The sequence below is a fragment of the Amborella trichopoda genome, chromosome 3, assembly GCF_054954075.1.
Source record: "Amborella trichopoda isolate Santa Cruz 75 chromosome 3, AtrichopodaSantaCruz75HAP2 v2.0, whole genome shotgun sequence".
NCBI classification, from domain to species: Eukaryota; Viridiplantae; Streptophyta; class Magnoliopsida; order Amborellales; family Amborellaceae; genus Amborella; species Amborella trichopoda.
This window is the reverse complement of record NC_142338.1, coordinates 60824477-60850024: the sequence shown is the minus strand read 5'-3', so window position 1 is coordinate 60850024 and position 25548 is coordinate 60824477. Positions and strand designations below refer to the sequence as shown.

General features: G+C 38.3%; 1 protein-coding gene across 8 annotated transcripts; it reads left to right on the top strand.

Annotated features, from left to right (window-relative positions):
* The first annotated feature begins 438 nt into the window (after window positions 1-438).
* On the top strand, window positions 439-25394 carry LOC18421546 (uncharacterized). 8 transcript variants are annotated; one of them, XR_016052054.1, is made up of 12 exons: window positions 439-1649; window positions 5254-5343; window positions 5428-5664; window positions 5839-6060; window positions 6154-6253; window positions 10057-10224; window positions 13399-13460; window positions 13580-13659; window positions 13795-15272; window positions 15394-15440; window positions 24552-24600; window positions 25010-25394. XR_016052054.1 is itself a non-coding variant. In XM_088861975.1 (12 exons), the coding sequence occupies exons 1-12, from the start codon at window positions 588-590 to the stop codon at window positions 25012-25014; spliced, it is 2199 nt and encodes a 732-aa protein (XP_088718101.1). In that variant the 5' UTR covers window positions 439-587; the 3' UTR covers window positions 25015-25394. The 8 variants fall into 8 exon arrangements, 7 of the variants coding, with proteins under 7 accessions (XP_088718101.1, XP_020523129.1, XP_011625443.1 ...); XM_088861975.1 differs by having other exon boundaries at window positions 10063-10224; window positions 13795-13877; XM_020667470.2 differs by having other exon boundaries at window positions 10063-10224; window positions 13795-13877; window positions 24496-24600.
* The last annotated feature ends 154 nt before the right edge of the window (window positions 25395-25548 follow it).

The following is a 25548-nucleotide window of genomic DNA, read 5'->3' as shown; positions in this document are numbered from 1 at the left end:
ATATAAATATACTCATGTAAACCTACCGCCACGATGAGAAGATAAGCTTGGAGGATTTTTTCAATCTGATATTTTTGGGAACTACTTAAAAATCATTAGATAAGTATTTCTAAAATATAAAATTTGAATTTTGAGTTTCCTAACTTTGATCTCACCCTCCAAATATTGACAACTGTTCAATCTTAGACCTTTTCTTCAAGAGCATGCAATTAAGAAATATTTTAATTAAGGCTAAGGTATAGCCTGAAAAAGAGGTTCCAACTCCAAAATTTAGGGTCTTAATATTCCTCTTAAATAGGATTTTGCCCGAGGGAGTAAATAGAAGACATGCTCCCTCGGGAACATAACATATTTTGGCTTCCACATTTTTCATATTATTTGTACGGATTCAGGGGATCGTCGTGGTTTTCCCTGTCATTTACCATTTTTAACCTTCCCGCGCTCTCTTAGGGCACATGAAATGGCAGCTCTCGATACTCTGGTTCGTCGTTCAGAGAATTAGGGTTTCAGAGTTGGGGTTCCATTACAGGATTTGAGGGCTTTGGAATTTAGGTATTATTTAGGTATTCGGTTTATATCTCTGTAAAATGCCTCCTAGAAGAGTTGTAGGAGCTTCTTCTTACGCGTCAATAGCCTCTGCGAAATCCACACCTAAAACCTCTGCAAGGAAAACCACCCCCAAAACCGCCATTAAAACCGCCTCCAGAGCTTCTGAGACCACCAAGAATTCCTCTGAAACAGATATCGAGAGTGCCTCTAAAATCGTCATCGAAGTTTCTGAACCCGCCATTGAGGACAAACTTGGAACCGCCGCGAAAGCCTCCGAAACCACTAATAAAGCGTACTCTGAAACCACCATCAAATCGCCTGAAGCCGCTGTCAAATCATCCCTTGAAGCCTCTGAAACCGTTTCCAAGTCCCCTGAAACCGCTGTTAAATCCACCACTGAAACCACCCCAATAGCATATGAGACCACCTCTAAAGTCTCTGAAACCACTATCAGAGCCCCTGAAACAATTGCCAAGGCCTCTGTAGCCAACACCGAAACTACCACCAAAACCACGAAGAAGAAGATCATCAAAACCATTGTTAAAGTTAGGCGCAAAAAGGTATCTCCTTCTTCAAACCTTTCATCAACCCAAGAAGCTTCAACGACAACCGCAGCACCAGAGACCACAGAAGAACCTCAAAATGTGGAGTCTGTGGAGCCCGATTCAACTAGGGTTAGTGTACCGGAGGACCATAGAAGGGCTTTTTCTGAAATCAAAGAAGACAAACCAGTGGAAAATTTGAGGAGAGATAAAAAATTGAATGAAGAAGAAAAACCAGTGGAAAATTTGAAGGGAGATGAGAAATTTGAGGAAAATGCAGTGGACACAGAGAAAAGCATGGGAATAGGAATTGAATTAGCTGGAAAATCTGAGGTTTCAGAGAGGAGGAAGAAGAAGAAGACTGAGATCTTTATTGGGGGTTTAGACAGAGATGCGACTGAACAAGATATACGCAAAGTTTTTGAGAAAGTGGGTGAAATTGTTGAATTGAGGCTCATGATGGACGGTGAGACTGGGAGGAACAAAGGTTACGCATTTTGTCGATATTCAAATGCAGCTGAGGCCAAGCGGGCTGTCACTGAGCTAGCAAGAGTTGAGGTATTCTGATGAATTCCTCTCTTTCTTTTTTATCCGTTACATTTTCTTTTTGTAAAGGGTATAATATTTTCCAAGTTCAATTGAATTTATAAATTTTTTTTCTTACTCAATTTTTTTTTGGGGCATTCCTTGATTTTTACTTTCTTTAACCCATATGATTTGTTTGTATCGAAAAGTGGCAGAAAATCTTGAGTTTATGGCTTGATGGGTTTTCTCATTTAGACTTTCTCTTTGATATTTGATCATTTCCATTTTATTCTTGTTCATTTTCCTATACATGTCTATGATGAATTTCATTTTTCTATGTTTACATAACTAAAATAAATTTTATTTATTATATGCAGAACGGAATTAGACTTTTGGAGGACATGATATAAAATACTACAGTCATCTATAATTTGCTCGGCAATTTACTTTAGAGCCTAATTACTTTGGACGTTTTAAGTTCAGGAAAAATGTGGAAAAATCAATAACTAATTGCAGATGCTAGCTTACAGTCCATAGTTTTTGAATTTGGGTTAAATCAGTGAACTTTGGTAGGAATTTAAAGGAAAAGCTCATAAAAAAACAGGTTGCATCAAAATTTGGCGACAACTACTTGAAAGCTTACAAGAGTGTACGAACTTGTTGGTGCTCCAGTGACCTGTTGGTATTGACACTCTTAATATGGGAGGTCTGATTTTGGTGCTCCTGTAACATGTCAGGAGCATTAAGAACACATGCAAAGTATTTGTGGAGAAGGCGTACAATTGTATGGGGGTTTATTTACTTTGACAGACTGTTCTAATGAATAGTGGAGATAGTTGCTTATTTGCCCCATGATATTTATGTGATGGTGAAATGATTCTCTAAGGCATATCTCAGCAATGGGAGAGGGTTGAAGCACATAGCTCTTATTTGCCCATTTTAGATACAATGTCCTAATACCTTTGGCTACCTCATAGATGCAGCTTAACTGTGTAGTTTATTAAGGTGGAACGTGATGGCTTGCTGCCTTGTCTTGTTCTGCTAGTCGGGCACTCCTTTGTGTTTTGTGGTTCATCTATAGATTTAGGTGGACAACTAGATGATGTTCCTTAGGTGCTACAAGCAACTAAAGATTGGACTTTGACTTTGGGACTGCGGCTTCTATTTTGTGATGAAGACCTTGGGATGTAAGGTTAGTTCTCTACCTGTCATATATTTGGGCCTCACCCACCCCTTACGTGGGCAAATTTTGGAGGAGTTCATTGTACTTAGTGTTGAAGGGATTTCAAAGGTGTTTGGCTTTGAAATGTGTCCAACAGTGGCAGGATCACAGACTTTCAGCCAATAATCTGGTGTATTATGTCGTTTTTTAAACCCTTGGGTTGAAGAGCCAGATAAAATATAGGGGAAGGTTCTATGAAGGGTTAATAGGGGAAGTCATATAAGTTACGTTTCATACAAGTGAACTTGGGTGTGGCTTCTATAGGCAATAAGATGAGGGAAAGTAGACTTAAGTGGGTTGGCCATGTGCAAGAATGCCTAATACAACGCCGGTTAGGAGTTGCAGTTTGGTTCAAGTGGGAGGCTCTAAAAAGGCAAGGGGAAGGCCCAAATGGATATGGATAGAAGTAGTGAGAAAGATACGATGACTTTTGGTCTACTGATGGTATGACCCTTGATAGAGGACATAGTGGAGTTGTGAGCTCAAACTCCACTACTGAGTGGTGGAAGCTGCCAATTTGGAATCTAGTGTATTCAAAAGTAGGTCTCCTTAAAGGAATACAATAGTTCAATGTAGATATATGTCCTCTTCTAACATCGTTTTCAAATTGTTTTGGTTTTGTTGATAAGGCTGTTTAAGTGAAAGCTTTACAAAGTCTTGGGTCTTTCAGTTGAGCCAAAGGTAATTGACCCAATCACGTCTGCCATACATTCATTTTAATTATAATAGGCTCTAAAAAGTAACCTAGTTTGGTGGGCGTTTAGAAGGGATAACCTGTGCACGTGCGTTCGTGTACCTCTGTGCGTGCATATGCTTGTGTGCTTGAAAATTTGGGTACTATGGGCATTTTAAAACTTTCTACAATAAAATTTTTATGACAGAAGCCCCAATGTTTCACTTTTTGGGTTGTTTTACTTTTTTAAGGAAAAGATAGGTAAACTTTTGACTGCTTCTATTTCATGGTTTTCAAATGAAAACTTTCTGAAATACTTGCTTTTTTCTATTTTTGAGTTGTTTCTTATTTCCATATATTTGCTCTTTTATTTTTATAAAAAAATGTCCTTGTCATAAGGAGTTGAGATACCAAAGTTTTTGAAGAAAAAAAAGTTTACTACCAACAATATCTCTTCCTCAGCGAAATTGCAGCAAGCTCCAGAGCAAATTTGAGAATGTTGAATAGGAAGCAATTCTGGAATGAGGTTCATGCTAGAGCCTTTCTGTCTATGTTACAACTTTTCTCGTCATATTTCTTTTTACCCATTCATAGTGGAAATTGACTCCATGAATGGCGACAGATGGATGAGGTATGAGATAACTGCAGCATGATTATATGGAGTAAACCTTTGAGTTTAAGGAATCACTGGATTTTTCTTCTTGTCATCTACTTGGAGATTTGCCTTTTATGTCACTGATTTTCTAACTAGGGGAGCAGGGACTAGAAAACAGCAAACGGTTATGTACCTATCCCTATCCTTAAATTTGTAATTGTACATGTATTTTATTTCAATGTATTTATCATTCTCTTGATGAAGATGATGTTGCTTATAAGGAAGGGTGTTTCCAATTGGAAAAGCCATGAGAAATTTATGGAAACCAGGTCATGCAAAACAATTGATAATTGTTCAATATCTTCAAAACTTGAATATTTCTATACATGGGAAAAATATTACAAAAAAGTTGGTATAAACTTGAAGAAAAGCACATCCAAATGTGGTATGTAACCATTTGTCATCAATTATGTACATCTTTTTATCAGCAAAAGTTTTTATCAGTGTGCTGTAATAATATCTTGGATGTGGGGATTTTTTATCCTTTGTAGTGGGCAATGATGATTTTAACATGTAAAGATATTCCACGCATGAAAGATAAGTTCTGCCTTTAGTTTGCATAGTGGAACCGTATGTTGTCCTTGCTTTTAAACAATGCTGAAAATTCTCCTACCGAAATTTTTTACGACACGGTTTTATGGATTTCTTGTTGAAACAAATTGTGGCACTTCTCTAGTTCACATTGAAGCGCCCTCTCTCTCTCTTTCACACACACACACACACAAACTCAACTATTTCCCATGGGTTTTGCCTAGATTCTTGAAGCATCTACCCTCTTATTATTATTTTTAAATAAATTCCATACACCCCCTTCTTTGAACCTCATTTTAAGAGGGGGGGCTGTGCAATATTAGCTTGTAAATGTCCAAAATATTGCACCCCCATAGGCCACTTTTTGTTTTCCATGTTCATCCTTGGTGTAGCAATAGATGTGGGACAAAAATAAAACTTTGCAAACATTACATTGGCTCATTTAAATTGATTTGTCTACCAATTTTTTTCGGTATTCTCGAAATTGAGTTCTTAGAAAATCAAAATCAAGCTTCTTGATATGCGTCTTCATCTGCACTCTTTGATATAATTCAAGGTCCGTGGAAAGCAATGTGGAACCGCAGCCATGGAGGACAATGATACAATATTTCTCGGCAACATTGACAAGAAATGGAAGAAAGATGATGTAAAATCATTTCCCTGTTTATTAGTTTTTTTATTAAGTTCAATCGTGCACGCTTATCTAACCTTTTGTTTTTGGTTGGACCAGATCATAAAATTGTTGAATGAAGCTGGTATTAGGAACATTTCTATGGTTAAAGTTATGAATGACTTAAATAATTCTGATATGAACCGTGGTTTTGCATTCCTGGAGCTTGAAACGAATAAAGATGCTCTGAATGCCTTCAAGATACTTCAGAAGAAGGATGTCTTTGGACAAGACAGAAATATTAAAGTTTCTTGGGCTGATCCTTTGAATGATCCAGATGAGGAAGAAATGCTGAAGGTTTTGTTTTGCTCTTTTTCCTTTATAAACAAGTCCAAATGCAAGATAGCAACTTGTTCAAAAGCTTCCAAGTTCCATATACTATTGTTTTCCTTTGTATCTACACTGATGTAGAAAAGCCAGGTCTTCATTTGAGGGAGAAAATCCAAATATCAATGCTTCAACCTTCTGCAGGTAAAATCAGTGTATGCAGAGGGAATTCCATCTTCCTGGGAAGAAGATAAAGTGAGGAAACACTTTATGAAGTATGGAGAGATCTCAAGGGTTGTTCTTGCACGAAATATTTACTCAGCCAGGCGGAAGGATTTTGCATTTGTCAATTTCACTACACGCGAGGCTGCTCTTGCTTGTATTGAGGCATTCCCTAAGGATGAAATATTTGATGAGGGTTCAAAGGTTTAGCATAATTGATTGAGAAATTTATTTGTATCTTGATATCGTACTGGCATGTCTACTCAAAGCGGATATTGTGTCTCTGTTTTTCTTCAGGTGAATATTAAGGTGTCACTTGCAAAGCCTGTTCCGAAGGGTAAACCAAAGTCAACAAATGAGGAACAAGCCAAACCGAAACCAAAAGCATCCCAACAACGTGAGTATCTCAGAATATTCTCCTTGATAACTGCTTCACTGATTTTCCTTGTGTTTCTTCATTGTCTTTTTGCATGTTGCTGTGTCAATAACAATAGGATTCAACTTATTTGAGAAAATGGCTCTGGTTAAATCATGAGAAAATGACTTTGTCCCCTCCTCTGGAACTTGTGGTCCAGTTAGTATCTCGGGTTTTTGTGAACCCTATGATCCCCATCTCAGTTTAAAAAATGAACTGTTATCCACCTCCTCTTCCTTTTGACATGATAAATTTACTTTGATATCCATTATCTTTATTGAATTACCGCACGACTTGATATTCACATCTCTCTCTCAAAATCGACGTTCTCATTCTCTCATGACTCGCTCTCTACCTTTTTTCTGCCAAGCCAACCTATTTTCTCTCTCCACCTCTTCTCTGTCTTTCTATCTACCTCTTCACACACACCGGCTATTGAATCTAAGCTTATGTCTGAGCTCCTCTGGTATGCTTTGAGCTAACTTTAGCGTTGCTGTTTTGTTTCCTGGCAAGCTTCTGGTTTCCTGGCCATTACTGGAATAAACAGCAAGTTCATTAGTGACGGATGCCTGACACTTTTGTCTTGCTCATTTGATGTTCCATATCTGACAAAATACAGCTCTTATTGTCTTTTCAGCAACCTTCTTGGTTCTTGGCCAGTGAAATTTTCTGCCATCTCTATTTTCAAAATCTTTATTTGACTTCATTTAACGTATTAAAAAATTAACTGGATTCTCTCTGTTTATTTTTCTGGCCAGGTTTAGGATGTTTTATGATTCTGGCTGTCTTCAGGCTTTTCTGAGACCTAGTTTCTTATTTTCCCCTTGATGACAGGACGGGTTAACTACTAATCCTTTTTATGTAATAGAAGGCATCTGTTCTCCATTTTCTGATTTTCCAATTTCCAGTCGTTGTTAGTTGATCTTACCTTTTCTGTCAAGGTTCTCTTGATTCCAGTGATTTTTCTAATGGATTCTCAGATTTATTATTTTAGAAACCTATCTTATCCTTCACCTTGTTTTCATTATCCATCTTCCTGTTTTATTTTTGTGATCTTCTATTATCTGTTCCTGAAAATTATATTCTAAGATTTTCAGCATGGTGTGCTTTGTTAGAAAATTTTTTCCCCTACGTAACATTCCTTCTAAGTGGTATTTTTTTTTTGTAATTTTTTGTGATGTTAGTGTGATCCCGTTGGAAATGGAACTCTAGAAGTAGTGTTGTGGAGCTTTCTGTGCAATGGTGGCTTGGAAATTGCCTCCTGAAAATTAACCTGCTTTTTTTTTTTTTTTTGAATGTTAATGTCGGCCTGGTTGAACAGTTAACAGTATCAAAAAAAAAAAAAGTGGGTCTGGTGGAAATGGAGCTCTAGAATTGTTATTGTACAGCTTTTGGTGAAATAATGGCTTCCACCTGTGTACAAAGCTTAGTGAAAATGCCTCCTGAAAATTAACCTTTACCCTTCCCATGGCTGGCTAGGTCCAAGAATCTCTTTTAGCCTTGTTTTTGTTGATGATGGCATGAAAATGGCTGAAGATCCATCCAAAAACTCACTGGAAATGTTTCAGAGAATCCAGAAAATGGGATTTGCGGCCAAGATTTTGAGTTTTGCCTTAAATTTCTAGTGACCACCTTAGCTGCTGATGAGCTCTCCTTAGATGGTTCTACCTCTTTGCTCTCTCTACCAATATAAGCTTTGGTTGTCTCCTTCCTCTCTCTCTCTCTCTCTCTCTCTCTCTCATTGTGTGACTCATAGTTGTCAGGTGCGTTCCTGGGAGCGGGAGCTGGCTCGGGTCCGCAGAACTGTGGCTTGTTGTAAGCTCCTTGTGGCTAGGATCATCATCTGTACGATCCTATATCTAGGGAGCAGGATCCGTGTCACAGGGAAGCACGGTTCAATGAGAAAGGATTCGCAATAGCAAGTTTTAAGGGATCGCAAATGATGCGTGGGTTCACAGTACTATTGGGCACGAACCTGAATCAGTGCATATGAATAAGTGCCGAATAGAGAACATCATATGCACAGCATCATACACTTGAGAACCGATGTTCAAACTCACTGAGGACGAGGATTACTATATAGGGATTCATGTTCCATTCAAGCTGGAATCGTGGTATCGAGTTTCCAGAGCGGGTCTGTGACCTTTCCTTCAAGGTTCCAGCAACTGTGGTTTGACATTGACTACTCGGGCAAGTGGACTTGGAGTTGCCTGAGTAAGTCGGATTCGGTAGAGTGTATTGCCCGAGTAACTCGGGCTCAATAGAGTGTATTTCACGAGTTCCCCTGCATCCTTCCAACCCCCAACTCCCAACCCCCAACCCCCAAAACCAAAAAAAGAAAAGAAAAAGAAGACAAAGGCCCAAACTTGTGGTCTTTAAAAGTTGATTAAAATTGTTTAAAATGGATTTACAATTGATTTAATCTTTAATTAGATCAGTTATGATTGACTTATTATTAGTTTTCTATATAAATTTTCTGGTTTTGTGATTTTTAAATGATTTTTCGTGTTTTTTATTTTTCTGATATTTTGAGAAATTGATATTTCACTTTTTTTATTTTTAAATTTTTGAAATTTTTTTCTCATATTTTATATACTTTTTCCATTGTTTATCATTTTTAAAATTTGTCCTATTTTTAGCAATTTTTAAGGCTTTTGTTTTGGATTTTTGCTTTTTCTCAGCTCGGCACAAACTCAGGTAAGTTGACTTGCAATTGTCCAAGTAACTCGGCAACACCATAGCTGAGTTCTGTGGCCAAGCCGAGTTCGAAAACTTTGATATCTCTAAAAACCTTTCCTCGATTTGGAGGAAAGCTATGAATAGCATGTTATTTAGTCCCTTTGAGTTATCTTGGAAAACACTGGTCTCCTCCAAAATCAATGTTTTATTCGACTTTGTTGTGATTGAATCCACTTAATTAGTCTTGCAAGGGAAGAAGGTTGAGCTAAGGAAAATGTCATATTGTTCTGTGTAGCTTGACTTGTCCATGCTTGTCATGGTAAACTCTGATATTATTGTTTTTTGAAATTGTGTGCACACACCATGGTCCATCAGTGGCTCCATGCCAATAGACCCTTTCAAATTGTGGTCCACTTACTGTGGCCCATAGTCTTGCACATCCAGTGAAAACTGAAAAGTGAAAATCATTCACCAGCAGTCAAACTCCTGCTGATGCCAAATGTTTTTGTCATCGTGGATTTCTTTGTGCTTTCTTGCTTTAATCTATCTCCATAACTAACAGCATCAATAAAAAAATAAAAAAAATCTATCTCCCTAACTGTTCCAGAATTAAACTCCGCTGTGCTACAGTGCATTCCGATAAAGTCAAAGTATCATTGGAAAATGAAATTTGTTTTGAGGTGGAGAATTTATTCCTCGGTTTCTTTTGTTTCCTTGCATAATGATCATGTACACAATGGTTTTTTATGCAATTCATGCTTTTCCATCTGATCTGTTTTTGGAATTGCTCAAATTTCTCATATTCTTTTTTCATTTATTTTGAATGATGCTTTTATCTTGTGCTTTTATTTAGATTTTTGCTCATGCTTTTTATAAACCCTCGCCCTCGCCTGAAACCATGTATTCAGTTTAGCAAACTCAAATATATGACATTTTGGGTTTGTTTTTAGGAAAATATGATCTTCTTTCCAACATGTAATGCACCTCAGTAGTAAATTTCATTGTTTCATATTATCGTATAACATTGTGAAAGGATCTTATTCCACAAAAAACATACTTATAGCACTATAGAAGCACACTTTGTTGTGATCTGACTCGTAATATAGGACCAGGCTATACACAGTCCAATCCTCCTTCGAGCAAAGGAAAATTTGTTAGTAGAGGAAGCAACCTAAACAGTGGTTCTCATACAAATTCTTCTACAACTGATGAAATTCTAAAGGTTTTGAGGGAGCAGGCATCCTGGAGACGAGATCCATTAAGTGCAGACAGAGGTATGTTATATTTCGTTGGTTGAAAGATGGACCCTCTTTTTCTCTCTTTTTTCCTTGAACGCAGTCATGACAGTTCGATTTTTATGGAAAACTCTGTTGGGTTTCTTAAAATTAGCTGGACTTTGATGTCATTTTATTGTGGCATGAATTCAATATTCCTTAGTACAATGAATTGCTATTTGAAGTTTTAAACTTAGTTTAATGAATTTATTGTTCAATTTTAAATGGTTATTTGTTCAAAAGGGCTATTAAGTTGAGCCGTAGGAGAATAGAAGTGCAAGTAATTTATTTTTCTTACCGAGAATGGACGTTTCTTATTGTTTATCAGGGTTTTGAAAGCGTGGGATGCTCAAAAGTTTAGTATGCCTGCGCAGTCGAGTCTATCCTCAGTATGAATGATCACTCATTGTTTTTTGCATGTTTTACTGGGTCATATTAGTGAATTTTAAGTTTCACTAGAGAACGTCTAATTGTGATTGAAACTCTTTTAAGTTTCAAACTTCTAATTTCCAAACTTGTTCAAAATTACAAATGAATCAACTGAATAAGTTACTTCTTTATGATGTACGAAGTTTACTAACAACAAGTCAAGTTCCTATGCTTTGGAGAAGTATTTATTAGCATTCTCGTGGTTTGGTGTGCCAAAAAAATTTAAAAGTTTTACAATTATAACCTTTGCAAACAACATATGATAGCCTGTGGGATAATTCACTTGGCAGAATATTTGAAATTAGAACGTGATTCCAAGGCAATGCCATATCTGGATTTGGTACTCGTCTGCATGGCATGATGACTGATATTATGGCTTGAAATGGATGCTTCAAATTCAAGTATTCAATGAAGAAATGTTGCCAAACCTTTGGACCAGATGAGTCAACTCAGTATGGTCCATGCCCAGAGCCATGTCTACTGTAGACTGCATTCTGTTTGAACGTTAGAAGTGAAGAATTTTATAAAGCCAAATCAGCAAAGGAAACCATGAAGGATAGTCCATGGATTAGGACTGGGACACAGCTGGGCCAGGTGTCCAACAGAAGTGGTTTTGAGCAGATCAGACAAGGAGAGCCTTCTTGCGCCCCGAAAAAGCAACACTTCCTTAAAGATTTTTGTTGTTATTTAGAGGTTCACTAGAAAATGGTTTCTCTTCCTGTATATTTCACAGGTCTCCAATTTGTTTGTTGTTCAGGCTCGTTAGTTTCCTGTTTTAATTATTATTTATTATTATTATTATTATTATTGTTATTGTTGTTGTTGCTGCTGCTGTTGTTTTTAAAGTGGTTCATAACTTCCAAACCGTTAGGCTTCTTCCCTGGGAAGGATGGAGAAAGAAAGAGATACTGCTCTTGACTCTTGGGCCTGTAAAGGATAGAAAGACAAGAGAGGTTCCCTTCTTCATTTTCTTCCCCTTGGAGAGAAACGGAGTGAGAGGCTCCCATCTTCTTCCTCTTAATGAGAGAACAAGAGGGAGGGGATTAAGTCCTATGCAGTTGGACTTTTCTGATCTCATATTCACAATTTAATGGTTGCACATCATTGTATGAAAAGCATCTTTCCTAGGCGTTGTCTCAAGGTGGGGAAGGGGCTCGGACACCTTGCCTAGTCTAAGATGCCCTCCTAGGCGTCCAGGAACCCTCGAACTTAGAGGTGCCTTCCTTCGCTACCCATGGATCACCCTCAGTGCATGGGGAAAGTAACAAAAAGTCAAGGCATCTGAAATTTGATTGAGGTAAAAAAAATCCAGTAACTTCGAGAAATCTTCTCAAATCCTATTTTATTGGCCAGGATTGATCTTGAACTATCAAGATAGGTTAGAAGAGGAGTTTTTGGGGGATTTAAGGAATTTTTTAATGTGTAAAGTTCAACTCAGACATGCAAACATGCACATATATGTTTGATGCACATACGTGTGTTTGGAGTGCATATGTATGCGTGTGGGGTTCTTCAAAACCAAGGCTCCTGCAGCACGTCTAGGCGACCATCCTCCCCTGGTCACATTGGCGCTGCCCATCACCTTCTTAAACATCGTAGCCCATGAGAAAAAAGCCTTCTTGAACTCATAAAGACAAACTCCACGACCACGATTCTGGAGGGAGGGAGATCAGAACACCCAAAATCAACATCGCCCAATGAAGGCCACATGTTTTCAATCTCATACAAGAATATCTTCGAACCATTAAGGATAGATCTAACTATTAAACCACTGACTTCTGGCCATATACATGGATCTATCTTCACTTCTGGCCATATACATGGATCTATCTTCACATGGGGGCTTTCTACCTAACTAAATACCCCATTACTGTCCTGCATAAACTGAAACCTATTCTCTCGATATTCAGAATCATAAATAAAATTTAATTATTTGATCTTAATTATTTGCATGGTTCTGGTTTGTTTAGATAGAAGCTATGGAGGAATTCTAATTCCTTGGGCTTCATCCCAGACAGTCATATTCTACAGAAAGAAACTAAGTGCATCAAGATCATGGCAAGATGACTATGGGTTTCAGGAAATAAGGAAATCTCCCTCTATTTCTTTTGTATTTGTAGATAGAGGAATAAATACTAAGGTAGGATTTTGGGGATGAAAGGTCTATCTCTATCCTTGCCGCTTGGTGGTTAAAGAGTGAAAGACGATAAATAGGTATAATGGAAGAGGATCAAGAAGGACAAAGAGAAGTGTGAGAGTGCAAAAATTTGGTGTCCTAAGTCCTATAATTGTGCAAGCCGCTGTGATGTTGAAAGCTAGAAAGTTATCAATTAGAATCTGATGCAAAAGGTTACTGGGAGGGTGACTAGTTAGCTGGTGCACTAGGTGCAGTTACAAAATTGTTGGGTGCATAAACTATCCTCCTATTACTACTACTACTACCCTACTACTACTACCCTACTACTACTACTACTACTACTACCACCACCACTCCTACCACCTTTGCTGCTGGTGCTGCTGCTGCTCCTCCTCGTCCTCCTCCTACGACTGCTGCTGCTACTGCTACTGCTACTATCGTGACCTGTTGTGTCTGATATTCAACTTCTAATAAAAATGAATTTTTGTTATGAGTAAAATTTTTTACTTACTACTAACGTGACGTGTTGGTTCTAATATTCAACTTCTATTAAAAATGGATTTTTGTCTGAGTCCAACTTTTTACCTTTAAATTTTCTGCTATTGCAGTTTCCTCGGTTCAGGATTATAGGGATACATTACTAGGAGCCAAACGCCCTCTACCTGCATTGGTAAGTTATTTATCTTTACTTGACGAGTGCACAATGTGAGAGGCACCTAGTTGAAATAACTTAGGTATTGATGTTTTTCAAAAAGCAAAAATGAGTTTATTGGGTCTTGAGTCTTGCAGGGTGAGGATTTATATAGTTCTGATCTGAGAGGGCATCCTCGTACCCGTCTGGACAGCATGTATCCAACTGGAAGCTCAAGGTTATTTCTCGCTATAAAGATAATTTTATTTGTTACTAGAATGAGATAATTTGGATGTTGGTTTGTTTTTTTCAATCCCTACAACTGTTGATTAAATTCTTTTGCTTATCTTACATTGCTTGGCACCTTTTACAGTTATGGAGCATCGATGCATGGGACTCCTCCTGGAGCATCTCCCATGCAGTTCTATGGAATGCCACCTGCTCGATATGCAGAAGGTAACATGGCTTATATTAAGTATATACCATAATCCATTGGAGTATAATATGTAGTTCAATGGACACCCAGCTTTTGTTCATGCTGATGGGCAGTAGAGATTAACACGCAGTAGGGCCCAGTGGAACATTATTTTTTTTTTGTTTTGTTTTTGAAAGAAGGTTAACTTTAATAAAATGAAAATGTACAAGTACAAAAATATTCTCCCTCACAGGGGAGCTCTATACAAAAATTCACCCAAAGAGTGAGGGATACACGAAAATTTTATACATCCTTGGTTTCTGAAAGAATGAAGGAAGAAACTGAGTGAGATCCTAAATCAGGTGGGTCCACCAACATTAGGACTCGATGCACCTTTCTTAGCAAGGGCATCAGCGAGGAAATTGGCCTCATGCCAGACGAGGGTCCACAAAGTTGTGATTGACCTGCTAATCTCAAAGGTCTCGTGGAAGATATGGGCTAGTTTCCACGGGTGGGCTGCCTTTCCTGAGGCCCAGGAGATGACACTTTTAGAATCCCCTCCTTCCGAGAACAGCTGGGATTGAATGCCCTTAATCCATCGAGCAAAAGCAAAGCCAATTGACTTAGAGAAGGAAAGGAAGGAATTGCCCGCATGGTCTCTGAATATGCTCCCTATTCCAGCTGGTCCAGGGTTGCCAAGGGAGGAACCATCAAAATTAAGCTTAAGTTGGCGTGGTTCAGGTGGCTGCCATCTAACAGCACAACTCACCCTGGTGTGGTAAGATGTAACAACGCCTGCCAATTAAGCGAAAAATCCACCAATGAAAACTACTTGAACCGTTTGTAGTTTCTTGGCCAGAAGGTCACTAAGGATCTAATGTGCTCCTTGGCCCCTTCCGAGGTGGCTCTAGTTCTTCTGAAAATGCGGCTGTTACACTCAGTCAATAATACCCAAAGGGTAGCAGATATGGTCGCCTTCCATAGCAAGATGCCTGCCTTGGGCCACGGCAGAAACTGAAGCATGTTGAAGAGGCAAGGGAGGGAGGGTGGGGTAGCCCAAAAGAGCACAAAAAGCTGTAGAGTGGCTCCCCAAATATCGGTAGCCAGTTTGCAGTGGAGAAAAAGTTGGGCGTTCGTTTGCTCTTTGCAAAGGCACATGATGTATGACATACCTCTTCTCTGAAGGTGATCCACTGACCACTGTCAACACGTTTTCAAGTGAGGCCAGCCAGTTGAAGATTTGTAGTTTAGGAGGAATGAAGGGGTACCACACGGTCCACACCTTGGCTGATATGAGGGGGGGAGTAGCAGGGGAATAGGGGGGAGGAGAAAGGGCATCTGGGTATAGTTGGTCTCTACCAGCCATCATTGGGAATGGGCAGTGGAAGCCCCTTTAAAGTATGGTTCACCATGCTCCATTGGATTATGGATTTATGGTATATGTTTCTTTGTCAATTTATTGCAACAAAATTGATTCCTTTTTTGTTTTGTTTTGGTAGTCTATGAAATAAGTATTTGTCATTCCATGACACTTGGAATCTTAAACTGGATTTGCAGGTAGATTCTATGCTGGTGGGGCTGCGGATTCTTCAAGAGGTTTTGAGGTACTTATCCTGTTTCTCTTTGATGTGGCTTTACAAACCCGTTATTGTCTATTTTACCATAGTCTATTTGCCTCTTATGCATTGAATTTTTTGTTACCTGGCAAAGGTATCCTAGTGAAACACCATGCTTATTCTCTCCAGAAAACTACCTACATGTTTTATTCTTTCGGATCTTGTGATACTTGGAAATTTATACAGAGCTTTCTTTGAATTAATTCACTAAGATCAGTGAAACTCCAACTAGAGTTATCAATGATATGTTGGATTGATGTTCTTTTAGAAGGCTGAGCTGATACTGGAGGCCAAATTTGTATTTTAATAGGATCAGTATTTCAAAAGCTCTAGGTGGGTCCTAGGTGGCACGGGGGGTCCAGGCCGCCTTGCTCCTAGGCAGGCGCTTAGAACCTGAGGGGCCCAGTTGAATTCAAAAAGGATTCTACAGTTATATATTGTATAAAATATAAGAATTAGGTATTTAGGGCACATCAGAATTCAAAGTGTACTGTATATTAGCACACACTCCATAAGCATAACTATAAGTCGGTCTATAATCCATATCCAATTAAAACTTAAAATTTACCAACCAACCAAAGTTACCAAATAGTACTAAACCAGTGGAACTACAAATCCACTATCCACAAATCACATTACAGTATTACACCATCATGAGGTAGAAAACAAAAATGAAAGTAATACTTGAAGACTCAAAAGAATCTTCAATAGACAATAGTTCAATCAAAGTTCAAAATTTAATAATTATTCAACATTCATCATTCATCATCAGAAAAATTAGGGTCAGCTGCATTGGCATTATATTCATCGGAGTTGTCACCCTCCTCGACATATTGGTCGTCCTCCTCCGTCTCTTCTGAATCTGCCTCTTCTCTGTGCAGAAGATCTAGTGGCCCTAGGAGGGTCAGCTGATGTCCCTAAGGCATCCATGACCGTGTTCCATGTCAATCCTTCATGCCCCTCGACCTCATCATCATCAACTAACCACTCCATAGTATTGTCCATATTTTTTGATCTGATGTGGTCTCTCATATCTCTCTTAGCAAACTTGTCCTTTAAGAATCGATTATATTTGACATAGACTAGATCATTGAGCCTCTTTGATTCAAGCCTGTTCCTTTTCTTTGTATGAATCTAACAAATTCAAATGACACTAATTAAAATCTATGGTTCACGTATTATTAATATAATTATACAAATTACCACTACGGCCTTATCCCTTCAAAAGTACTCCAATTGCGCTCACAATCGGATGAGGAAGTGGTTAGGTTTAAGGTCCGAATGGTCAACTTTTATAAATTTGGAGAACTACACCCATGTTGGCTCCACCAATTAGCTGCAAAGATATAAAATAAAATCATAAATAAATAAGAGAATTATAAAAATGAAACTTGATTACTTGAACTTGATGAACTTAAGAATACAAGGTTTCAAAAAACGCTAGGTGGCCCCTAGGCGGCTTGCCTGGCGCCCAGCGCCTAGGCATGCGCCCAGAACCTCAGGCGCCCTGCGGTGCATATTCTTAGTTTTTTTTAATATAGCTGTTATCCAAATGCACATATACGCATATGTTTGTGTCAAAATTTGTAATTTATTCCAAAATTTGAACCATACAAAACATTTAAAAGGCTAATAGGCTACTGTAAGGTCTCCAACTCTCAAATTCAAAAATTCTCCATATTGGCATATTCCATATCCATAAAATAAACCATAATAACATCCAAGATTCCAAGTCTCCAAGTCATCAACAAATTGACTTCCAAAACTATAGAAAAACCAGTAAACCACAAACGAAATAGTCCAAAAAGGCAAAAAAATTACAAACCATATAACTAAATAAAAATCGTTCAAACTCCAAATGTCTAAAGCCTAAACCAAGGTGGTGCAATAAAGTATTAAAGTTACTTTAAAAGAAGAGAGAAGACAATCAAGACATCAACAAGAATCAGAATCATCATCTTCATTGCCTTCATCTGCATCAGAATTGAGGTCGTAATCATTAGAATCATCACCCTCTTCAACATATTCCTCTTCTTCCACAGATTCTTCTGAATCTGCCTCCTCTTCCTCTATCTCCCTCCGTGAAGTACCAGCAGAAGAAGTTGCTTGAGTGGCCCTCCTAGGATCAGATGTTTGCTCTGAATGGTCTATAGAGCTGCCTATCCTATTTATCATCTATAATCTCCCAAATTGGGGCATACTCGCTGCATTATCGTCCAAATTCTCTGCAATCTCATTCTTAGCCCTTTCCATTGCATCATATATAAAGCCCATGGAGGGCTTATCAGTATCAACCAAGCGCAAGACCTTCACCAAGGGAAGAAATACTAATATCGCATGCTTCACCCCACGCCAAAAATATTTCAAAAAAATAATATCTCGTGTCTTCTTTCTCTTGGCATCTCTAGACCACCTACACCTACTCCACTCCTCTGAAGCAAGTATAGACCTTAATGCGATCCTCCTTTTATACATGCTCTGTAGACTAAGGTAGGCAGTGGCAAATCTAGTGACCCCAAGCCTCACTAGCTCTCTCTTTTTTGTAAACTTGCACATCATGCTAAGGGTAAGTACGTGACTGTATATAAAGATTGTAACCTCCTTAGCCTTAAAAATAATTCCTTTAATAGGAGGTAATTCACCAATTGCCTCAAGCATAAGATCTACGCAATGTGCAGCTCAAGGAGTCCAAAATATGCGATGCCTCTTTTGTTGAAGCAAATGACCTGCAGCTAGATTGGGAGCGGTATTATTTGTGACCACTTGAATTACATGTTCCTCTCCAACCTCCTCAATACCCTTATCAATAAAAGAAAATATATAATGCGCATCATGAACATCATTGGAAGCATCGATTGAGCGCAAAAAAACTGTACCCGTGGGGCAATTACTAATAAATTCATGTTAGTCCTCTTCCTCCTATCACTCCACATATCTGTCATCAAAGAAACCCTAAATTTAGCCCATCCCTCCTTATGAGTCTTGAGATATTCATTAGTGTACTCGACTTCTTTCTTCAGTAGTGGCTCTTCACTCTCATAAGGAGTTGGAGCTTTCAAACCTGGCCCAAATTGCCCAATTGCTTCCAACATTGTATGGAAGCTATTCAAACTAGTAGTGTTAAAAGAAATGGCCGCATGGTAAAACCGCCGAGCAATATATTGAATCACACTGGCTCTATCTTCCTTTTTAAACCTATTATCAATTGTTACATGTTTTTTCCCCTTTCCCTTACCTTTCTCAATTACTGTCTCAGGGCTAGCTGTAAAGAAACTATCTATAGGCCCTCTCGTACGAGCCTTCTTAGACCCAAAAGCGAGCTCTGAGTACCAACCATGGCTACCTCTTCTTCCCCCTCTTCATCATCCTCTTCTTCAGTTTCAGTATTATCATAAAAAATATGAACCTGTGACTTTAATTCTACTATATCCTTTTTTTTTGCAACTTTTTTACTTTTTTTAGCTTCAATGTATTCCAAAATTTATTTCTTTACAAGATCTGAGACGTTTTACATGGGGCGAAATCACCTCTAATACCGGCAAGATGTTTCTTAAATCTATTTATGTCGGCATTAGAAACATGTCTACAAAAATTGCACATAATTTTATTTCTGTCATTCTTATTCGTGTTAACACAATATTTCCATCCCGGATTTCCACCTCTAGTAGACCCCGCAGAAGACACCTCAAATTGAAAAAATAAATCTCAAATAAAGATTACAGACTGACCTTTTCTATCCAATCTCTGATCTTCGATGTTGGCTATCTCAGTCGAGCTACGAATCAACTTAAAAGTCTTCTGATACCACCAATAGCACCCTAAAAATAATTTCAATCAGAAAAACAAACTTTTTCAATCCACAAGAAGTATTTTCGATTCTCAGCAATTGCTTTAGATTCTCATAAATAAGTTTAAGATTGAGGGTTTCTTGTTTTTTTTTCAGTTTGGGTTTGAAAATAAACCCCTAAACTTATTTTATACAAACTTGGGGGTTAAAATGACTCCCTTTGCCCTTTTGGGCGAAGTTAAAAAAAAAAAAATCGTAAACTGTGTTGGCCGCCTGTGTTGGGGCGCCCATGACCAGGCGTACGGAAATTTTTTTTGGGTGCCTAGGCGCCGGACGGTCCTTTTTTTTAAACATTGTAAGAATATTATTACTATCTGGATCAATTTTTGTCCTTTGCCTCATCGCCATTGGACTCCCAAAAGACTTTAATAAGCACTTGTAATTTATCAGCTCATCAGCGCATATCATATCCTGGATATCAGGATCAGGGACTAGTACATCTACATACTTATTAAATCCAGTTATAATTGTGTCATTTGTGTGTATATCCTTGTCAACACAAAAAAAACTGGGTTCAAATAATAACCAGTTGCATGCAGTGGCCGATGTAGATGCCTATCCCACTTCTCATCAATAATCTCCCAAACAAGCTTGTAGCAGTTCTCACCATCATCAAAATTTTGGGCCATCTCTCTTTGCATTTCTCTATAGCCTCATATATATAGGTTATAGAAAGCTTGTCACTATCAACCATGCGAAGGACTTTGACAAGAGGAAAAAATACCTTAATAGTGCCCTTCACCCCTCGCTACAAAGGCTTAGAAAGGATAGTATCTCTCACCTTCTTCTCAACCTGATCCTTGGACCACTTGCATGCTTTCTAGTTATCCGAGTTAAACATTTGCCTCAATTGGACTCTTTTCGAATGTATGCTATCTAAGCATAAGTACCAGGTCGCAAATCCCGTGATCCCAGGCCTCACAATATCTTTCTTCTTTGTAAATCTACGTATCATGCTGAGGGTGAGATAGTGGCCTTAAATGAAATTTGTAACTGACTTTGCCTTCTTCACTGCACTTGATATCTCGGTTAAACCGCCAAGAGCCTCAAGCATGAGGTCTATACAATACTGCACATGCTGTCCAAAAGATTCTAGGATAAGCTATGCGCAACAAATTAGCTGCAACAACATTAGGAGTAGCATTGTTTGTGACAACCTTTACAATATGATGCTCCCCAACTTCCTTGATTCTCTTATCTAAAACTTGAAATATGTAATGGGCATCATGGATATGATCAGAGGCATCAATAGACCTTAAAAAAGTAGCCCCTAAAGGACAATTCACAACCAAATTCATCTAACTTCTTCTCTTCCTATCACTCCAAGCATTAGTCATAATAGAAACCCCATACTGAGCCCATGCATCCTTTTTAACTTCTACAGCTTCCTTCGTGACACTCACCGCCTTTTTCAAAAGAGGCTCTAAAAGCTTATATGGGGTTAGGGGTTTCATCCTTGGCCCAAATTGGCCAATTGCCTCTACCGCAGCATAGAAGCTGCTTAAGTGAGCGGTATTGAAACGAATGCTTGCCTCATAAAACCATGTAGCAAGATAATAAGCAACTCTATCTCTCTCTTCCTTCTTCATTCTATTTTCAATGGTGGTTTGCTTCTTTTTTTTCTCTCCTGTAACCTCAAGGTCAGGCCGAGAAAAAAAACTATCCATGGGGCCTCTAACCCAAGGCTTCTTACTCCTAGAACTAGAACGAATTACAACTCCCTTTCCCTTTCCCCTAATAATGAATTGTTCTACTTCTACCTCTACCTCTTGACATCCCTCCCCAATCCCATCCTCTTCACTATCATCGTCATCATAATTGACTCGAACCCCAGGCCTAATCTCTGCTATGGAGGCAAATCTCTCATCTTTTTTCATTTTTACCATATTCAAAAAATTGGTTATTTGCTCTTTAACAGCGTCATGAGTTTTTTTACATGGGGCAACATCCTCACTGATACCGACAAGATGTTTCTTAAACTGGTTTATGCCCCTTTTTGTATCCTTCTCACAAAAATTGTATCTTATGCAAATTTTATCATTAGGATCTTGGTTGTAGCTATATTTCCAACCGGGATCACCATTCCTATTAGATCCCGAAGAAGACATTTCAAAATAATGCAATTTATACAAGCAATAAAAAAAAAGTCACTTTGAGTTTGATTGCTCAATATCCAAACTTCCACCTTAAAGATGCTTCTAAGGACTCAAAATCTTCTAAACAACCCTCAATAGATTTATAAAACATAAAAAATTAAATCTAATATCAATGGGTGATGTTTTGATCAATTTCTCATAACTTTTAGAAACCTTTCGATCGTTAAAGAAATCACCAAAAAACTAGTTTTTTGGGGACTTTCTCTCTCTAAAATAGGTTACAATAAGTTTTAGGTTTTAAATGAACTGAAAACCCTCATTTTTGGCCCTTTAGTATAAAAAAAAGACAAAAAATGCCACCACCGAAAGCAATTTCCACCTCTGTGCAGGGCGTTGGACCTAGGTAGCCCACCTAGGCGGTTTCCTGGGCGCATACACGGCCGCTCAGGAACCACCGCTTTTTTTGAGTGCCTACGTGGGCATCCAGAAAGCACCGCTTTTTTTAGGCACCTAGGCCAGGGCGATGTGCCTAGGCCCCCAGATCCGCCTCGGCGGTCGCCTAGGCGGCCGCTCACGCGCTGGACGGTCCGCTCTTTGAAACACTGAATAGGATAATCGCAGAGGAGGGGCAACTTATATGGAAGTATGGAGATGACAATTTTGATTTGTTGTTTGAAAAAAGATAGTTTTCTTGCAGAGAATATTGCAACATAATCTTTGGACCAAAAATGTTCCGTAGAAAGATAGGACATTTTGGCCATTTCATACTTTCACTAGTAAACCACATTCTAATATTGGTTACTGAATTTTTATGTAATTCTCATATAAGAAACGTTTTTATTGACAAGTATATGAAGAGTACATCTGTTTAGTATATTATAACGACTTAAGTCTGTTGGGTTTGATTGAAAAATGATGTTTATTTCTGAGTGCAAGTAGAGAAACATGAACTTTATTGAGTTGAAATAGAACTACTGGAGATAACAAACTGGTTAGAAATAGGGAGAATTACGTAGTCACCACCATGTGAAGCATACTACACAAGGGAACCCCTGTCGGAAAAATCTTAACACTGTATACCTTGTGAATATTTTTTCTCGCATCAAAACCCCCAGCCACTTTACAAATATTTTTAGGACAAAATTGCCCCTCAATGAACGAGAAAAAATTGAACACTTCTTTTTTTGTTCTCTCTTGTTTTCTTCTCTCTCTGTATCTCTTCCGTGCTTTCTTCTCTCCCAACATTCTCTTTCTTGAGAGAAGTTCTATTCTCTTCCTGAATCAGTAATCAAAAGAAAATAATTCCAACAAAGAGAGAAGCTCTACTAATTTCAAGAGTGCCCATGAGTAGTTTTCTAACCCAAACCACAGAGGATTCCTTAAGTTTTACCTGCGTGGTATTGTGACATCACCGAAAGTCTCCAGAGGAAGAGGATTCACCAAAAGCAAGCAGCAACTTTTAGGCCATGTGCGGAAGACACCAGTCAACAGGAGAATACCAGAAAGCATTCCTAATTGCAAGAATGAGAATTGGAAGTATCAGCAAGACTTGGGTCACCTGCATTTGTAGGGAAGAGAGAGAGAGCCGCTTCCAAATTCCCCACTCCGTTAACAATAACATATCAATGAGTGAAACCCATCTCTCTCTATAAGGATAAAAAAAACTCTTTCAGTCAATGTGATTAAAACCCATGTAGTTTTTGTCTGCTTTCTCTCTCTAAAACTATTGAAAAATATTACTTTGAAACAATGAAAGCAACCCATACAAAATTTGAGACCAACTTCAATAACTTTCTCAGTAAGAAGATTTAAAAAAAACTTTTTTTTATGGTATCGAGGCAATCCATGTAGTTTTTGGACAAACTCTCAAACTTTATCTAGAATGATCAAATGAAGATTTGCTTTCATTCTCTCGCTTGATTTGATGTGCAAGTGAAGTGGGCATCATACATGGAACCCCCATGCTATAGGAGGCGCTTCATACTGAATTTTGGGTTCTCTTCTCTTTTCCTCCTCATCAATCTCCGATCGCCACTAAGGCGTCCTATGCTTGCTTTTGAGGCAACGTCTTTTTTCTCTCTAAGCATTAGAGCCTGCAAACAATTGGGATAAAAATTAAGGGAAAATCCTTCCGATATGATTTCTGTCTCTCTAAACAAAAGGAAAAGATAAGCAGTAGAAGAGTTCAAAAAATCCACCAAGAAAATCAGGATGGCAGCATTCTCGAGAATGAGAATGGATGGGTTTTTTTGTCCTGTCTTTGAGAAGTGGCTCAGGGGTAAATGGAAAAAAATGTTATTATGGTATGTAGTGTGAGGATGTTTCCAATTGGGGTTTCAATGTGGAGTTCTTTTGACATCGGGGGAATGAGGTAATTTTCCCAAAGCACAACTACGCAGAAGAAATGACAACCCAATTTTCTGTTATAGGAGGAAAAAAAAAGAAAGGGACGAAAAAGCTCAACCCAGTTTCAGTTTCTCTCTCTCTAGCCACCATCTTTTCTAGAACCCCACTTACATTAAAGGAAAGAGGTATGTCTGTAAAAAGTCATTCATGGCATGGGGAAATTGTAAATAAACTGTTGCCTAGAATAGACCATTACAACATTATAGGCAAAAATTAGATTGAAGCAAAAGTTTGTATTACTTGTCAACTTTATTCCATTGGAGTGTAGTGCACCTCAAAATTCTTCTAGAAGAGACTGTTATGATGTTGGAAAACCCTTTTCAATTCGGTTATCTCGACCTCAAGATGTATATTGTACAAATTATCTTAACCATCTATTTTCAAGATTTTCTAATATTTGTTGATATGCTCAGTCCAAGTGTAATGTTTGTAGATATGCTTTATCCAAATTTAGTGTTTGTAGATATTGCTCAATCTGTGTATCATTTTTAGAATTTTATATTGTATAGATCAGGATAGAAATAGATTTTTCAAGCCATCATAAGGTTTTCGATGCTTGAACTACATCTTCAGACAAAATTTAGAAGTGTCCCTTACTTACATAGTATAAGGAGGGCATTTTATACAAACCTACCCTTAATCTAAAGCACTTGGATGCTTCTGAAGTTGTCCCATGCTACTTCTGGGTTTTTAGAAAAGTTGCATCCATCAAACTCCGCCAGCATTGTGGCTTATGATCTTGTTTTGCAGAATTTGCATGGATATGGGGCTGCTTATGGTGGCCTACCCCACCCAAGATGTAAGTCCAATGTTTATGGGAGTCATATACGTCTTCTTTTCTTTATTTCCAATGAAAATATAAAATAATTTATCAGTGATGGCAAAATATACTATAAGCCCATGGGACTATGGTGTATTTTCAGACAATTGGGGGCTATCACCTTCAGATGACATGATGGATGGGGATGGAGAGCCTGATCCTCCAGACCAACCATCCGTCATTTCATTGGTCAGCAATGATGTTAATGGACTATGGTTTTAGGCGTCCCTTGCATTAAATTTATCTTCCCCCTTGTGACAAACCACCCACATGAGACTCCATTCGTATTTCTTTCCTTGTTACTTGATCGCCTTAAGCATAGAAAGCTCCTCAAGCAAACCCAACATCCTGCATTGAAGTGTTAACCATTTTGTATCATTTTCAACAGATTGATATCTTAAAAAATGCAGCCTTTGGATTTCTGGCCAAGAAAGAAGTCATCTGTTTCTATTCAAATGGCACCAATTTGAAGTCAAAGAAAAAAAGGTTGGGAATCCCCACCCCTCCCAGAATAAAGGTTGGGGTATGTTTGATTTGGAAAAGATGCAGAAGGGGTGCTGCTTTTTTCTACAGCTTCCCACAGTTTTAGTTTTGCAAACATCTATGGGATTGTTTTTAGGTTTTGTATTTATATGGCCGCCTTTTCAGTTGTGATGTACTCTACAGAGTTAAAGAGGGGGTTAGGGCTCACCAAAAAAGATTTGCTGCGATTGTAACATTGTTCATTACTCCGTTTCGATAACCTATTGATCAGTATGCCGCAATTTCAGCCATCTCTTGTAAACAAAGCATGATTTGAACTCCACTCAGGGTTGTCAAAGTCTGTCGGACCTCTGGAACGGCTGATATTAGCTATTATAGAACACTGTTCAAAGTGTCACATTATTTATGCCCCCTGGGTCGGTCGTACTGGTGTTTTATAAACCA